Source organism: Microcaecilia unicolor, chromosome 1, assembly GCF_901765095.1.
Source record: "Microcaecilia unicolor chromosome 1, aMicUni1.1, whole genome shotgun sequence".
Lineage (NCBI taxonomy): Eukaryota > Metazoa > Chordata > Amphibia > Gymnophiona > Siphonopidae > Microcaecilia > Microcaecilia unicolor.
The window spans coordinates 104254922-104272519 of record NC_044031.1 but is presented as its reverse complement, the minus strand read 5'-3'; the positions used below and the strand labels follow the sequence as shown (position 1 = coordinate 104272519).

At 44.6% G+C, this 17598-nt stretch overlaps 1 protein-coding gene across 2 annotated transcripts in view; it reads left to right on the top strand.

Annotated features, from left to right (window-relative positions):
* Positions 1-17598, top strand: part of ACBD5 (acyl-CoA binding domain containing 5) — a 99937-nt gene that overhangs the window by 13765 nt on the left and 68574 nt on the right. Inside the window, exons 4-6 of one of the 2 annotated variants that reach the window (XM_030199279.1) lie at positions 1901-2015; positions 2172-2204; positions 16118-16255. In XM_030199279.1, the coding sequence (XP_030055139.1) occupies positions 1901-2015; positions 2172-2204; positions 16118-16255 (286 nt within the window). The remainder of the gene's footprint in view (positions 1-1900; positions 2016-2171; positions 2205-16117; positions 16256-17598) is intronic. The other variant, XM_030199280.1, reaches the window with a different exon arrangement.

Genomic DNA, 17598 nt, shown 5'->3' with positions numbered 1-17598 from the left:
ACAGGTGTCCACTTCTTTCATTAAGGAAGCAAGTGAAGCTTAGGCTTGCTGGTTTGTAAAATGAAAGTGCTTGGGTTTTTTAAATAACATTTAGGACCACCCCTTTTTTTTCCCCCTGTGGCTACATCGAAACCTGTATAGTTCAACAATTGTTTCAGATGTGAATATTGTTTTCAATTTTCAAGCTACGTGTGTACGTTTTATCTGAAAATTACCCATTGAAACTATACACACATTTCCCAGCTGCTATTTAGCATGCATAAAACTTTCAAGAAAACTTATGCACATGACTAGACTTAACTACTGTACATTGTGGTGGATGCTTTCCTATCACAAAACTTGGAATTCTTATCATTGGAGCTTATCTTGGGTGTTAGCCCCTTATAGGATCTGAAATATATTCAGAGCGTGGAGCTTTTATTGAAGGGGGGGGGGGTAATGGAAGTTTTCTGCACTATCATTTTTATATTAATCTTTATCAGAGAAGTTCAGGCCTTAGCTGTGTAAGGGTGGGGGGTTGGGGCTCTTTTTTTATATGTATACTGTTGTGCTTGTTTAACTATATTATATGACACTTTGTATTTTTTCCTATTTTCCATAAAGTTAAAAAAAACTAATGCACGTGCTTTGGAAAATTTAAAATGGGTGTATATATGTCCACATCTGGTGTACCTCCTCTTCCCCAGAAATGCCTCAGGTCATCGTAGGCAAAAATAGACACTAAATGGCATTAGACACATAGTTACACCTGCAGGAAGTTTTATAATGAGCCATTTCTTCACCTAAGTCAGTTATCAGTGGAGTTGGCTTTTAAACTTATTTCTTCTGTTCCATCGTTTTATGGATCTTGCTTTATCCCATGCCTTTTTAAATTCTGGAACAGTCTTAGACTCCTCCACCGGGAGGCCATTCCATGCCTCCACCACCCTTTCTGTGAAATAATACTTCCTTAGGTTACTTCTAAGCCTATTCCCTCTTAACTTTGTCATATGCCTCCTCATTCCAGAGCTCGCCTTCATTTGAAAAAGGCTCTCTTCCTGTACATAAATGCCCTTGAGATATTTAAACGTTTCTATCATATTTCCTCTCTCCCAGCGTATACATGTTGAGGTTCATAATTATAGGTACAGGCTTATGAGCAATAAGCACACCTTATACGCTTCACTCAGATCTATAATTTTATCTTGTTGTATTGGATAAGCTGCAAGTTGTGATAAGAACAGAATTTGTAGGTATGCATATATAGTGGCAGAACATAATTTTTCAGCTGTAGGTTATTGGTTGAAGGCCACCAATGAAGTTGGTGATACCCAAGTGTTACCATTTGAAAGTAGTTAGGTAACCAGATCACAAAAAAACTCCTGTTCGTGATTGGGCTCAGCAAGGAGGCCAACGAGTGAAAAGTCGGACTAAAATGCCACTTCTGTTGCTACTATGGATAAATGGAGGACTTGGTCTTCAGTCGTACCAGTGGGAGATGTGGATTTTTCTAAACAAAATACAATCAAGGAAGTCGTGAAATCTGTGAATTAAGCTCGTGTCAATTCTTATTGCTATGCACATGAAGTGTATTGTTGTCAATATGGTAACCCTGAAAATGGACCCCATATAGTCTGTTACTTCATCATGACATGGCCCATGCCATAAACCCAGCCAAGCAATATTTCTTAATCAGAACATAACCGGCCCCATTACTATGTGCTACGTACTTTATGTTTTCTGTTTTCCTGCATTATGTATTTTCCTATTACGTTTTCTATAGGACATTTGCCATTACCTTGATGTGCCAGTCATTTAAAACTATTAAGTTATCTGTCGTGGATTGAAAGTGTTTCTGTATGCAAGTAAACCTGTTTTTTTGTTATGATACGTGACTTTTACTGTTTTTGGACATGTGCAGATCCTTGAGAGTATGCCGATGACAGAGAAAGTGGAAGAATTACTGCAAGTAATAGGTCCATTCTATGAGGTGGTGGAAGACTCAAAGTGTGGCAAACGATCTGATGTAACATCAGGTTGGAATACTGAGCTCCTTTTATTTGTAAAGACCTATACTAGAAATATTTGTAATGATTAACTTAGAACAAACATTATTTAAGGCTATTAATTTATTTTTTGGTTGTAGTATACATACATGTTCCACTTTCTGTTCCTTTCCTTTTTCATGCCAGTACGACTGGAGAAAATCACAAAGTCTTTAGAAGGTAGGAATGATTAAATCTGTATCTGTTTCTATCCTTATTTAATGCCCTGGAAACCTCTCTCCTGCAGGAACAGAATGGATGCAAACTTTTTGTAAAAGAGGGGTCTAGGCAAAAAGAATGCCTGTAGAATAAAGTGAAGTAGCAGGAAGTTTTTTGATTTCTCCCTGTCCTGTAATTTGTTACCAGCATTGAGTGGCCTACTTATACTGGTAAGAGCTTCTTCCTGAGATCTTTTATTTAGTTACTGGTTAAGAACTTAAAACCATTTTTTTTCTTTTACTTCCATCTCTGTGGAGAGAGATTTTCAAAGTCATCTGTGAGTAAAGCTGTCCTTATGGCTTGTTAGCAAAATTGCCCATTTTATATGCAGGTAAACTTAAAGGCATATAGTCTGCATACGTCTAAGGTAATCTGCTGTTTTGAAGAGACGCTCCTGAGAGGGGATTGGGAAGGAGTCTTCATTTTAATGCTTATAAAAATACAAGCATATGCATGTAATTTAACCCAGAAATATTGAGCATCCCAGAGAACAAATATAAATGTGAGCATATAGTTCCCATGGGGTAATTCTCAAAGTGGAAGTAGACACATACTTTTGACTTTAAAACTCCAGGAAAATCTGCATAGAGAGGGGTGCTCTCTTATAAAGTTATCCAATATGTGGGGCAGGTATCTATATTATTTAGTTTAATTTTCTAAGGAAAATAATTCTTTCCCTTTTAAAAAAAAATCACCCCATGGAAAATATATGCACAGTTTCACCCACTATTTAGTGTGCACCAATTTTCCAGCTTATTTTACGCATGTGCGTTCGTATTTTATGAAGCTTATTTGGAAATGGTTGCCCTTTTTCCAATCCCGGATTCTGGAATTCCTCTGGCAAGGTCAGGTAAACCTATGTCATGTAGGCTATGTACTCATAAATTTATGTGTATACAATATAGGCAGTTAAATAAAAGGTATTCCTCTGCATAAAACACTTTTAACCACAGATATACCTTGTAAAAAGATCCTTCTGGGAGTAGTTTTATAATGAGGGCCTAGACTATGAAGGCACGTATGTTGCACCTTTTTGTATAACGCTAACACATGTACTTAGATGCCTTTTTATAAAATAGCTCACACAAAAAATCCCACACAGAATTACACTTGCTCTGAGGCTGGCATAACTTTTATGTCTAAGGGGTCCTTGTACATAAATGTGCTAAAATTGCTGTTACCATGGCTTAACATGGGACTTTACCACATAATAGCTGCAAATTTTATGTGGCACCTAGTGGAGGTGTAACCTGCATCTTAATATATAGCTCCCATCTTAATTTTGCTTATCACATGGTCCCTTTTGCCAGTTAATGTAAGAGCACTTAGTGTCTCCCATTTTCAGAGACAGTCAGTACTCTCGCATTAACTGTGTGTTAGCTAGTTAGCACGTTGCACTTAGCTTGCGCTGCTTCCCTGTCATGCCTCCAACACAAAAAGCACTTAATGCAAGGCTTACAGCACACTAACTTCTGAAATAGCACAAAACCTGTTAGTACAGTCATGCTGTATTCAGTTGCCACATGCTAACAGAACATTAAGCGTTTAGCGCACTTTAGTAAAAGGACACCTGAGTTTGCAACTATGCCTAAACTCCACCTTGGGAATACCTATGTCTTTACAGAATAAAAATATGCATTGTTAGTAGCGCATATGGTTTGTTTACCCCAGACAATTAAATAAGCACCTAAGCAAACACATATGTTGCATATGTCATGTAAAGACAACTTCCTTAGTGTCAGCAGCAGATGAATCCAGATACTTGTGGGTTGTGTCCGCCTACCATCAGGTGGGAGATAGTACTGAATTGACTCTGCCTTTATAGCATGGTATTCCTCCTGGTCTTGCAGTATATCTCTATCTCCAGCAGGCGGTGGACGGTGTTCCACAAGCTCCTAGCTTCATCCTTACTATCTGCTCCAGTTCTGAGTTCCCTAGCTCTGTAGAGCATGGGGGTGCCTTGGCTGCTTGTTGCCAGCTTTAGGGGGTACACCTGGTGGTGCCAGGTCCCCCCCCCCAGCCACTTTGATTATCAGTTGGCTCCTTGCTCTCAGCAAAAAAAAGGGACTCTAGCCTGGTTGTGGATCTGTCTGCATCTTTGGCTCTGTTGGGGGTTGAACTGCTCTTTCTGCCTGTTTTGAGCGCTGATTGGGACAGACAGATGGATTACTCAGTGTTCCGGGTGCTGGGTGATTGTTTCTTTATAGCTCCTCTTGGTCACGGTTTTACTTTGATTTCGGGCATAGCGGAGGAAACAGTAAAGCGCTGCTCCTGCTGTAGGAAGTGTCATGCAGATTCTTGGGGATATGTTCAGGAGGTATTTCACCAGAAGGGCCCGTTTCAGGTGAGGAAGTTGAGACTTCCTGCACTCCAGTTTGCACGCTGAGGTCTCCCTTAATTTCACAACCTGACATGCGCATGCGACCGCAGCCATTTAAAATCTGCCAATCGAGTTCCCCGTGGGGCCAGCATGTGATCTGGCATTCAGTGTTCAAGTTATTTCCCTCTGGGGCTGGCTATTGGTGCAAGGGGTGTTGGGATGGAGCCCTTTATACCCAAATGTGTTCTTTTGTTACACCAAGCATACCTTCTGAAAAGGGTTCATCCTCAGGGAGCTCCTGGTCTGCCTTTGCTTCAGGGGAATGCAGGGTGGGGGGGGGGGGGGGTTACCGCAGCCTTCTTAGCGCCTCTCAGGAGATCCAGAGTTGAAGAGAAGACAACTGGATGACTATCTGGGGTAGGGTCTTTGCCCCCACCCCCCTTCACGTTTTGAGCAGGAGTATTCTTCCTGCTTACGGCCAGGACAGTTGCTTTGAAGGACTGGAGGAGGGTGAACTCGTAGGGGATGAAGCGGATGATCCTACGGCAGTTAGTCTTTCACAGTGATGAACTTCCTTCCTTTATCACTGAGGCATTGCAGGCGCTGAATATTTCCACTGCCAAGGAGGCACACCCCAAAATGGCGGCTATACAGGATCTTATTTCTGAGCAGTGGCCGACCCCTGACAGGGACCTCCGGGTCTCCCAGGTTAAGTCAAAGCTTTAGCCCATTGTTCAGAGTGAGCTGGACAAACTCAGGCTGCCTAAAGTGGATGCCTTGATAGCAGCAGTTACAAAAAAAAAAAAAGACTATACTGCTAGTCAGGGTTGGGCATTGCATTAGAGGATGTGTAGGATAGGAAGTTGGAGTCTTTGTTGAAGGCTTCCTTTGATATTCGGCCCTCTCGTTGCAGGTGGCTATTTGCAGCTCTTATGCTGCACAAGCTTACCTCAAGTAGGTTCAACAGGCAGCAGATGCCTTGGCGGAATCCAAGGATCCGCATGGAAAAGGGGCTTGCTTATCTGGTGGACTCTTTGTATGATTTGTTCAGGGCCTTTCTGGTGGTGACTACCTGACACCTGCTTTGACTGCGCCACTGGGCGGCAGATGCGTCTAAGCAGCGCTGGACACAGTTACTTTTTCGGGGAAATCTCCTCTTTGGAAAGATCTGGAAAAATTGGTTAAGGATTTGGGGGATTCAGAAATGCAGCACTTGCCAGAGGACAAGTCGCAGTCATCCTTCAGGGCGAATCAGTCCCGTTCTCGCTTGAAGGATGCCCAGCGTTTTCATCCGGGCCATTCTTCTTCATCCTCCTCCTTTCCCAAACCACGATTTCAGCAGATGCAATCCTTTCGTTCTGATAAAAGGCCCACCTTTAGAGCTGATCAATCTGGGGCAGCTGCCTGAGCTGCCCAATGATGGAAGACAGGTCCACTCTTTGGCACTTTGCACAGGAGGGCATTCTCTCTCTTTTACGAAGAGTGGACCAAAATTACATCAGAGTAATGGATCCTCGACATTATCAGAGATGGTTACAAGTTAGTTTTCCTCTCCCATCACAGATTTTTTTTTTCTTGGAGTCCCTGTGCAGTACTGCAGCGAAAAGGGAGGCAGTTTAGACCACTTACCTTTTCTTGCAGGAGCTGGTCATGGTGGTGCTGGTGTCAAGTCATGAGCTCAGTCATGGCTGGTACGCCATCTATTTCATGGTCCCAAAGAAGGGGGGAGGGGTCTTAGCATCCCATGTTAGAACTCAAGAAGGTCAATCAGTTTATTCAGATTTGGCATTTTCAAATAGAAACTCTGAGATTGGTGCTGACGGGGGTACAGCCAGGGGAGTTTCTCAAGGAGGTCTATCTACATATTCCTATTAGGCCTCCTCACCAGCGCTTCTTGTGCTTTGTGATCCTTGGTTACCACTTTTGTTTTTAGCAATGGCCTTTGGCCTGGTTTACAATGCCTTGCACCTTTTCCAAGGTCATGGTGGCGGTGGCGGCGTTTCTACAGCGCGAGGGCATTCAGGTACACCCATACCTTGACGATTGACTGATTCAGGCGACCTCATAGCAGGAGATCCGACAAGTCACAGATGGGGTGATTGCGCTCTTGCGTTCCCTTGGTTGGTTAGTGAACTGATTAAAAAGTCATCTTCGACTGTCCCAGTCTCTGGAGTATCTGGAGGTGTGATTCAGCACTGCACGGGACAAAGTTTTCTTGCCAGAGGACAGAATTGCCAGACCTCAGGATCAGATCTGTCTATTGCTCTGGACCCAGAGTCTTATGTCCAGGTTCTTGGATTGATGGCACCACCTTGGAGGTGGTTCCTTGAGCCAGGACACACATGCATCCCTTCAGCAGTCCCTGTTGGAGCACTGGTCTCCGGTACCTCACAGTATGACATGGTGGCTCACTCCAGCACATCTGGTGATGCATCCATGGGTAGTGGTGGTGACTGATGCCAGCCTTGCAGGTTGGGGTGCACTCTTCTCTCGGTACAGTACACAGGGCCTTTGGTCCGTGAATGAGGTGCGGTGGCCCATCAGTGCCCTGAGGGCATTTCAAGGCATTCTGCAGGGCAAATTGGTCTGGATTCTCTTGGACAATGCGATGGCGGTAGGTTATGTCAACAGGCAGGGAGGGATCCACAGTATGGGGTTGGCGAGGTAAGCTTGCCTTCTTTCTTTAGGCGGAAAGACACTTGCGCCAGTCGTCAGCGGCACACATAGTGGGGGTCTCTCAATGTGCATGCGGACTATCTCGGTCAGACCTTGTTGGATACAGAGGAGTGGGAGCTCCAGGAGACAATCTTTCGCAGTATCTCCCAGAAGTGGGACACTCTAGGAGTGGAACTCTGCGCAATGCCAAGCTTCCTCATTTCTTCAGCTGAAGGAGAGGTCGGATCAGAGGGAGTGGATGCTACTTCTCCAGCCATGGCCGGAGTCCATCCTCTTGTTTGTCTTTCCTCCGTGGCTCATGATTGTCCAGGTGCTGCATAGAGTCCTTTATCTGGGGAGGGTCATTCTTGTGGCTCCAGAATGGCCCAGGCATCCCTGGTATGCAGACCTGATTCTGCTGCTGATGGACAACCCATTCTGACTTCCGTTGACTCCAGATTTACTTCATCAGGGCTCAGTCCTGATGAGGATCACTCCTGCTTTGGTCTTACAGCCTGGCTCTTGAGGGGTCGAGGCTGTGGAGGACATGATTACTGCCTTGTTGCATGCAAAGAAATGTATGGTGTATGCCAGGGTCTGGCTAGTGTTTGAGGCATGGTGATCAGAATGAAGGTTTTCCCCTTTTCAGTCTACACTGCTGCAGCTCTTGGCATTCTCCAGGAGGAGCTTCGGAAGGGTTTGGCCTATAATATCCTCTGAGTGCATGTAGCAGCTCTCTCATTTTTTCGTGGCCGCATTTTGAATTCTTCACTGGCTTCACAGCCGGATGTGGAATGCATCTTGAAGGGTGTTGTTCATCTTTGTTCGCCCTACCTGCCTGAAATGGAACCTTAACTTGGTACTCCGGGCTTTGCAGTGAACCCCTTTTTGAGCCTTTGGCAAAGGCTACTTTGAAAGATCTTACCTTGTATTTCTAGTGACGGTGTCTTCCACCCATCAAATTTCTGAGTTGTAGGCGTTATCTTGCTGGGATCCATTTTTTGCGCTTTATGGAATCGGGTGACTCTCCACATGAGTCTGTCCTTGATTCTGAAAGTGCTTTCTTCCTTTCATATCGATCAACCTGTTTTCCTTCCTTCCTTCCTTCCTTCCTTCCTTCCTTGTCATCAGGAGGATTATCCTTCAGACTTTAGATCATTGCAGACGCTGGATGTTAGGCGAGTTTTTAAGTATCTGTAGGGCACTAATGAGTTCCAGCAATCAAACTACCTGTTCATTTCCGGGCCATGTCGAGGTAATGTGGTGTCCAAGGCCACCATAGCTTGGTGGATTAAACTGGCTATTTCAGACGCTTACATGGTTTCTCATAAGCAGTTTCCAGTTGCTCTGCGCGCTCACTCTATGCAAACGGTGACAACTTTGTGGGCAGAGTCTGCTACTTTTTCACTGGTGACATTTGTAAGGCGGTGATGTGGTCCATCTTGCATACCTTTGCGCGCCACTGTTGTTTGGATGTGGTGGCTCAACAGGATGCTTCTTTCGGCTATTCAGTTCTGGTCTCAGGAGCTTCTTCTGTCCACCCATCGTGAGGAAAGAAAAATTATGTCTTACCTTATAACTTTCCTTTTTCACAGATGAATCCAGAGCTCTGCCCTTTTTTTTGGTGCTTCTGCAGTTCGTGAGTTCACTTGCCAGTTAGTTATTGTTCTTGCAGGTATTGGTTTGTTTTATAGGGGCAAGGTTTTGTTCTGAGAGGAAGGAGACTAGGAGGTCTCGTGTGCCTGTTTCTGCTTTGATAAGGATATACTGCAAGACCAGGAGTAATACTCTCCACCTGCTGGTAGACAGACATAATCCACAAGTATATGGATTCATCTGCTGCGACTAAAGGAAAGAAAGTTATCAGGAAAGCATAACTTTTCCATATGGGTTATTTGTTTTTATAAAACTGCCTCCCTGAAAGCTCACAAACCGTGTTATGTTCACAAAGTTAGTAATAAATGTGTTTGTATGTCAGTTGAAATCAATACATATATGAATTGTATAAAATAAATAAGAGTAAGTGCCAATACCACAACCACCGCTCATTTTCCACCCTCAGGAATTCCTATGCATTTACTACATAAATGTAGGTACTGTTTCTCTGCTTGTAAAATACCCGGGTAACTTTATAAGCACCTGTTTTCGTCATATAAAATGCTGTTCTGCATGTTCAAGTTGCATATAAAATTACCCCAAAGTGTATAAAACACATTTATGAAGCATTAGATTACTGAAACTATACCCATGTTAGCCTTAAAGCAGGGTACTTCTGTTCCTGTTGCTGTCATATTTGCAGTGTGTAGGAGGATAGGAGGCAAGACAGAATGAGTCTTATCACCAATCTTTTATTGGCAATGAAAAAAACAAATGGGTCATTCCATGGCAAGTGGTCTAAAATTCCCACCATCAGTTTCTCCAATTTTGTTCAAATTTTATCTGTTGCGCGAGTCAGGTGTTAAACAAAGTTTCCCAAAATTTGAGGTCTCTAACTGCAATAGTTGCAGATCTAGACCCCATTTTCTGAAAGGTTGTCAGTCCATGAGCGCGCGACATTTACCAAAATGCCATTTTTGGGGTCTAATAAAATCCAAACACATTTATAAGAATGGCTAAAGAATTTTCAAATCCTGTACAGTTTTTGATGCTAATTCCGATGAAATGCATTTTAACATTATGGATGCAAAATCCAGTCAAACAAGTTGACTCAAAGTGTGCATCAAAATTGGTCCAACTCACCGGAACATATTTGGACCAATATTCAGACCGCAACAACTTCCATGCAAACAAAGATGCGGACTTGAAATTTTGAACAAGCATTATGCTTGTGCTGGACATAATACTGCCAGATTTGCAACTAACCAGCATCTATAACCACCCTGCAGGATCTCTTCAAAGTTGGCACTGTCAGAGCAAATGGTAAAATGTACCAAAGTTCAAAGCCAATTATTAAAAAAGAGTCTGCCTGAATCAGCTTGTGAACAGTATCATCTGAAAGAGAAAATTGTGCTCTACAACATGCTTGGCATGGTTTTAAGTTTGTGGGAGAAGTCGTACATGGCTCCTGCATGGCTTTCTGCATCAACCCCTAGGTGTGGAGTGCTTGGAAACATATCTTCTTCCTATCTCCCTTTTAATGATTTACAGTGATGTTGCCTTACTCTGTGTGTGCAAGGAACATTTTAAACTAGCAGACTAAGTTGGATAGTTTGATTGTCCGTCTCATGATACATCAAGTATTTTATCTAAACGCATCTGGCTTATCCAATCTCTTAAGTGCAATTATTAGCTAACCTATGTGTACTCATGCCCATTGTGTATGAAAGGTAGAATATTACTACTACTACTACTACTACTACTAATAAACATTTCTAAAGCGCTACTAGGGTTACGCAGCGCTGTACAATTCAAACATAGGACAGTCCCTGCTCAAAGAGCTTACAATCTAAAAGACAAGAGAACAATCTAAAGACAAGTGAACAATCTAGAGGACGAGTGAACAGTTAATCTGATAGGGTGGATGGATTGGGGCATTTTATATTTCTCGAGCGGTTAGGCGCCGAAGGCAGCATTGAAGAGGTGAGTTTTAAGCAGAGATTTGAAGATGGGTAGGGAGGGGGCATGGCGTATGGGTAAAGGAAGATTGTTCCAGGCATAGGGTGAGGCAAGGCAGAATGCGCGAAGCCTGGAGTTGGCAGTAGTGGAGAAGGGTACTGAGAGAAGGGCTTTGTCCTGTGAGCGGAAGTTGCGGGCGGGAACATAGGGGGAGATGAGGGTGGAGAGGTAGTGAGGAGCCGCAGACTGAGTGCATTTGTAGGTAAGGAGGAGGAGCTTGAATTGTATGCGATATCTGATCGGAAGCCAATGAAGTGATTTAAGGAGAGGGGTGATATGAGTATATCGGTTTTGGCGGAATATAAGACGTGCAGCAGCGTTCTGAACTGATTGAAGGGGGGATAGATGGCCGAGTGGGAGGCCGGTGAGGAGTAAGTTGCAGTAATCAAGGCGAGAGGTAATGAGAGCATGGACGAGAGTTCTGGTGGTATGCTCGGAGAGGAAAGGGCGAATTTTGCTGATGTTGAAGAGGAAGAAGCGACAGGTCTTGGCAGTCTGTTGGATATGCGCAGAGAAGGAGAGGGAGGAGTCGAAGATGACTCCGAGGTTGCAGGCAGATGGGACGGGGAGGATGAGGGTGTTATCAACAGAGATAGAGAGTGGAGGAAGAGGAGAAGTGGGTTTAGGAGGAAAGACAAGGAGCTCGGTCTTGGACATGTTCAGCTTCAGGTGGCGGTTGGACATCCATGCCGCAGTGTCGGATAAACAGGCCGATACCTTGGCCTGAGTCTCCGCGGAGATGTCAGGTGTGGAGAGGTATAGCTGGGTGTCATCAGCATAAAGATGATACTGAAAACCATGAGACGAGATCAGCGAGCCCAGGGAAGAGGTGTAGATTGAGAAGAGAAGGGGTCCAAGGACAGATCCCTGGGGAACTCCAACAGATAGTGGGATGGGAGTGGAGGAAGATCCATGGGAGTGTACCCTGAAGGTGCGGTGGGAGAGATAAGAGGAGAACCAGGAGAGGACAGGGCCTTGGAACCCAAAAGAGGACAGCGTGGCAAGAAGTAAATCATGATTGACAGTGTCAAACGCGGCGGAAAGATCGAGGAGGATGAGGATGGAGTAGTGACCTCGGGATTTGGCCAGGAGCAGGTCATTGCAAACTTTAGAGAGTGCCGTTTCAGTCGCGTGCAGAGGGCGAAAACCAGATTGAAGTGGATCGAGGATGGCATGAGAGGAGAGAAAATCAAGGCAGCGGCTATGAACAGCGCGCTCAAGTATTTTGGAAAGGAAGGGTAAAAGAGAGATGGGGCGGTAGTTGGAGGGGCAGGTAGGGTCAAGTGAAGGTTTTTTGAGGAGAGGTGTGACAACGGCGTGCTTGAAGGTGTCAGGGACAGTTGCAGTGGAGAGAGAGAGGTTGAGGATGCGGCAGATGGCGGGGGTGACAGTATGGGAGATGGTGTTGAGTAGGTTGGTGGGGATGGGATCAGAGGAACAGGTGGTGCATTTCGAGGAGGAAAGAAGGCGCGAAGTTTCATCCTCGGTGATCTCAGGAAAAGAGGAGAAGGAGACCTGGGTAGGTTGGATGAGGGAGAGGGTTAAAGGGTGAAGAGGAGGTGGTGGCTTGGTCGTGAACTCAAGGTTGATCTTTTGCACTTTGTCGCGGAAATAGTCGGCCAGTGATTGAGGAGAGAGAGAAGGGGGAATAGGAGCGGGGGGCACTTCAGCAACTAGAAGCACTTTGGGTATATTCTTACATCCAACTGACCCACCCCATTTCCCTTAGGACAGCATTTCCCAAACTGTGCACAATGGTGAACTCGTAGGGATGCTGCAGGGCAGATGGGAGTTCACACGCCAAGCACCACACACACATGTGGTACTTAACCCCGGTCTTCTTCCTGTAAAACAATTGCTGCTGTGCCAGAGCAAGGAGCACCCCCCCCCCCCCAATCAATATTCCCTCCACTTGGCTGAGGCAAGCTGCTGATCACAACTCAGCTGTGGTTGGTCATGGAGCCTGTCTGGCACCTAAAAGGGCAATCCTGATTGGGAAGCAAGGAGTGAGACTCTTTGCTTCCCAATCAGGATCACCCTTTTAGGTTCCAGACAGGCTCCTTGACCAATCACAGCTGAGTTGTGATTGGCAGCTCGCCTCAGCAATGTGAAAATGAGTGTGAGCCCAGACTGTGACTATTACTGGTGTGGCAGGAAAACAGCGGTCCTCTGTCTTAGAGAGCAATTTTGTAGTGCAGCATTGCAGCTGCAGCTTTCAGGCCTTCCCCTGTGGCCGTGTGTAGTGCGGATCCCAGCCCAGCACTGGGAGAAGCAATCTGTACTCACCCACCAAAAAAAATGCTTGGTCCTTTTTGAGCCCAGTGGAACTCTTCCATAGCCCAACCCAGCCTTACTCTTATATTTAAAAACAACAAAGTGTTTGGCTCTGTCGATAAGAATGTTAGAGTTGTTGTTGTTGTTGGAATACAAATTTTTAATTGGCCTAAAAAAAAACTAAAACTGTTTTAAATGAAAACCAATAAAATGCTTTAGCTTTGTTTAAATTTAGATAAAGGACAGGTTCCCACCCCCCGCCCCTTGGAGGGGCATAATCGAACGGGGCGCACAAGTTTTCCTGAGGGCATCCTCGCAGGACGTCCCCGCGAAGGGGCGAGGAAACCCGTATTATCGAAACAAGATGGGCGGCCATCTTTCGTTTTGATAATACGGTCGGAGACGCCCAAATCTCAACATTTAGGTCAACCTAGGTGGTCGACCTAAATGTTGAGATGGACGTCCCCGGTTTTCGGCGATAATGGAAACTGGGGACACCTATCTCAAAATCCATTTGGTCGTGGGAAGAGCCAGCATTCGTAGTGCTCTGGTCCCCCTGACATGCCAGGACACCAACCGGCCACCCTAGGGGGCACTGCAGTGGACTAACTGATGCACTAACTGAACGGAAAAAGTCTTTCCCTTACCAATCCCTTAGCGATTCAGAAAGGAACGGGCATGCATGAAGGAAATCGCATGCAAATGAGCTGCTCGCTGTTAGCTCATTTGCACACGATTCCTTCCTAAGTAGGGGAAGCCAGTGCAGAGCAGCCAAGAGTTATGCGTGTCTGCTCTGTGCATATCAAAGACGGCTTCATACACGCAGACAAGCTGCGTATATAATAGCCGTCTACAACCTTTAAAAAATGCAAGTCCAGGTGAAAACGTCCAAGTGCTCGTCAGGGACATGTTTTTTTTTTTTTTAGTATGGGCGAAGGACGTCCAAGTGTTAGGCGCCTTCGCCCTGTGATGGGCAGTTGAGGATATCCAAAATGTGGATGTTTCTGTGAGAAGGACGTCCATGCCTTTGCTATGCCTCTGACACCCCCTGTATTTATTTGGATTTTGGATCACAAGTACCAGCAGTGGGATTTAAACCGGCCACCTCTGGATTGCAAGACCAGTGCTCTAACCACAAGGCCACTCCTCCACTCCCTTGAAATTTGGTCGTCCCTGTGGGGGGCAGTTCAGGACGTCCAAAATGTTTGAAAGAAGGACGTCCACGCCTTCGCTATGCCTCCGCTGACACACACACCCCCCCCCCCAGGGACCTGCATACTGCTGCGATTGACCTGAGTATGATATTTGAGGCTGGCAAAAAAAAGATTTTAAAGTTGTTTTTTTTCAGGGTGGGAAGGGGTTAGTCACCACTGGGGGAGCCAGGGGAGGTCATCCCCGATTCCCTCCGGTGGTCATCTGGTCAGTTCAGGCACCTTTTTGAGACTTGGTCGTAAGAAAAATTGGACCAAGTGAAGTCGGCCAAGTACTCATCAGGGACACCCTTCTTTTTTCCATTATCGCTCGAGGACACCCATCTGTTAAGGCACGCCCCAGTCCCACCTTTGCTATGCCTCTGACATGCCCCTGGGAACTTTGGTCGTCCCCACGATGGGAAGCAGTTGGGGACGCCCAAAGTCGGCTTTCAATTATGCCGATTTGGGCGACCCCGAGAGAAGGACGCCCATCTCCCAATTTGTGTCGAAAGATGGGCGCCCTTCTCTTTCGAAAATAAGCCTGTTGGATCAGGGCATAATAGCCAGTTTCAAACAACATTATCGGGCTCTTGTGCTACGTCGTCTGATGAGCGTTATGGATGACCAGACTTGCAAGGATAAACATGCTGTTGAACTGGCTCGTAATCTATCATTGTTGGATTCCCTACATATGCAGAAAGAAGCCTGGAATCATGTTACACAGGCAACCATTGTGAACTGCTACAAGCGGGCAAGCTTTGTTAAGGATGTGGAGAGGGACGAAACAGATGCAGCTGTTGCAAACGCGTCAGATGAACAGGTTATTGACATCTCAGCCGGTGTTATTGAAGAGGAGTTCCATCGCTATGTAGCTGTTGATTACGATCTACAAACAGCTGAAGACAGCACTGATGTAGAGATATGCGCCTACACGCAGGCAACAACGGCTGATGATGGAGCAGATGATGAAATGAGCAGCGAGGCACATGCTGATGAAATTCAACAACCTCCTCCTGTCACTTTTGCAAGAGTGCTGGAGAGTCTCAACACTGTGCAGGCCTATCTGGAGGCCACTGGATGTCAGTGCTGTGGCAGTTTTTACCGTCTGGCAGACATAGTCTGTGGAACTCACAGACCCAATAGTGTACAGAGGATAAACAGTACTGTACATATGTTTATCAGATGTCAAGCTTCTTTGGGTCACAAAGGTTAAGTGCACGCTCCAGTTAACTGCATGCATTTCTTTGGTCCCAGACCCTTACACTTAAGCGGAATGCACTGTATATCAAATCCCATCCTCCTTCCAAATTGTATTGTGCGTTCTAGTTAGCCATTACATGGAGATAGAACTGGTTGGAATTGATGTGGGAAAAGGTGGTGATGCAAGTCAATAGAAGATTGAAGGTAACTTCTGATAAGGTCAAACTTTAATTGGTCATTTTCCATAAACACACAGGATCCCAACGTATGTCTGATGAGACAGTGGGAAATGCTGAGAACTGAATGATTGTGTACTATGGGACACTATAATATTTAAAAGTTTTCTCTGTCAAGGGCATGACTTGTTTCAACCATATGAAATAAAGAATCTGGTGTTGTAGAGTGTAAACTCAAACCTTTCACATCCTAGTTAAAGGCAGTTAGGTGCACAGCTGGAGCCAGGATAAGTACTTTATAGGACTGTGCTGACTATATAATGCTTATCAGTCCAGCATCAAAATTGAAATGTTCCAGAGGAAGCTGCTGCCTCTGTTCTTGCAGTCAGTCATATTTCCTAGTAATATTTTTAAGAATTGCATTTTTGTTTTTGTTTTCAGATCTTGGCGGCATCTTGACTTCCACCCCAAACTGTAAGAGTCTGAATGGTAAAGCAGAAAACAGTGACAGTGGAGCAGAGTCAGAAGATGGGGAAGAAGCAGCAGATCAGGAGGAGGAAGTTGACCTAAGTGAACAAGGTGCACCTTCATATCTTTTTGTGTCTGATATTTTATTAAGTATTTATGTCTCATTTTTCATAAGCTAGTTAGGGCTGTTGTGCTACTGTTTTGAGTTTACTGTAGCTCCTTGAGCCTTTTGTAGATAAAGCAGGGTTGCAATTATGTATTTAAATAAGATAATTCAATTCATTACATTAACATAGTCATAGACTAATTATTCTGCATACCCTGGAGGTGGAGACCCTATGGGGGTATGTTGGAGCTAGGTAACCCGAAGATGATTTGGGCAGACTGGATGGGCCATTTGGTCTTTATGCACCATAATTTACCACCTTATAATTGATGCAAAAGTGTCAATTATACTTCATTGAAAAGGGAGTTAATGGTATAGAGGGGAGGGACTGACTTGACTTCTGAGAAACATGAGGAGGCATCCTGAATGGATATAGATGACGTAAAATGGTAGCAGAGTCTGATAAAACTTGAGACTATGCAAGAGGTATCCTCATGCAGAAAGATCAGTAGAAATGGAGAATAATTTGGATGGACTGCGCCTTGTAAGTATCTGCTATCATGTTCTCAGAAAAAAATTTTCTTAAGTCTTAACATCTATAAATGGTTTTTTTTAATGTTGATGTAAAATAGCACATTGCACCTGATTTGTTCTGAATAGAAAGTAGTAGGATAATATATGGTGGGTTATTATTGGGCAGATTGAGTCACTTGATCTGGCAATTCTACCCTATTCAGGTAGAAATGTGACTGAATATCTGTATTAATCTGAATGAACAAAACTCGTCTGCTCAGATTTATCCATTTTTTCTGCATAGAAACTTTGCACAAATTTAGTTGGCTAGCATTTCATATGGTATAATCTGTGAAACTTTGACACCCTGCCCTTGATGTAACTCTAACCCAGCCCCCTTCCCTCACCTTTTGCCTGAGTAGCTTCACACAACTGTGTGGAGAAGAATCCAAATAGGGAAGGTTTATGCTAGTAAGTCATTTTTACTCCATAAATCTTCTACTCATTTTGAACTGTTTGGTTTGAATATAGACCGCCTATTTAAAGCTCAAAATCAGGTGGTTAGAGAGGATTCTATAAATGGTGAAACAGTGCTAAGATTCCCATATTGCATTACAGAAGGTACCATTTAGACAGAACCACAAGGTACCCTACCACCAATCTCGGTCCTAGAAAGAGTTTGTCTATTGTGATGTTTTGAATGTTGCAGTACTGGAAATGGATGATTCAGTTATGTGCTTGGATGCAAACGGTCTGCAGAGCTAAGAGCTATTGGGATCTTTTTGAAGATTCCCTTGTTACAGCACCAGCTGCTTCAAGTATTGTTTGCCTTTCA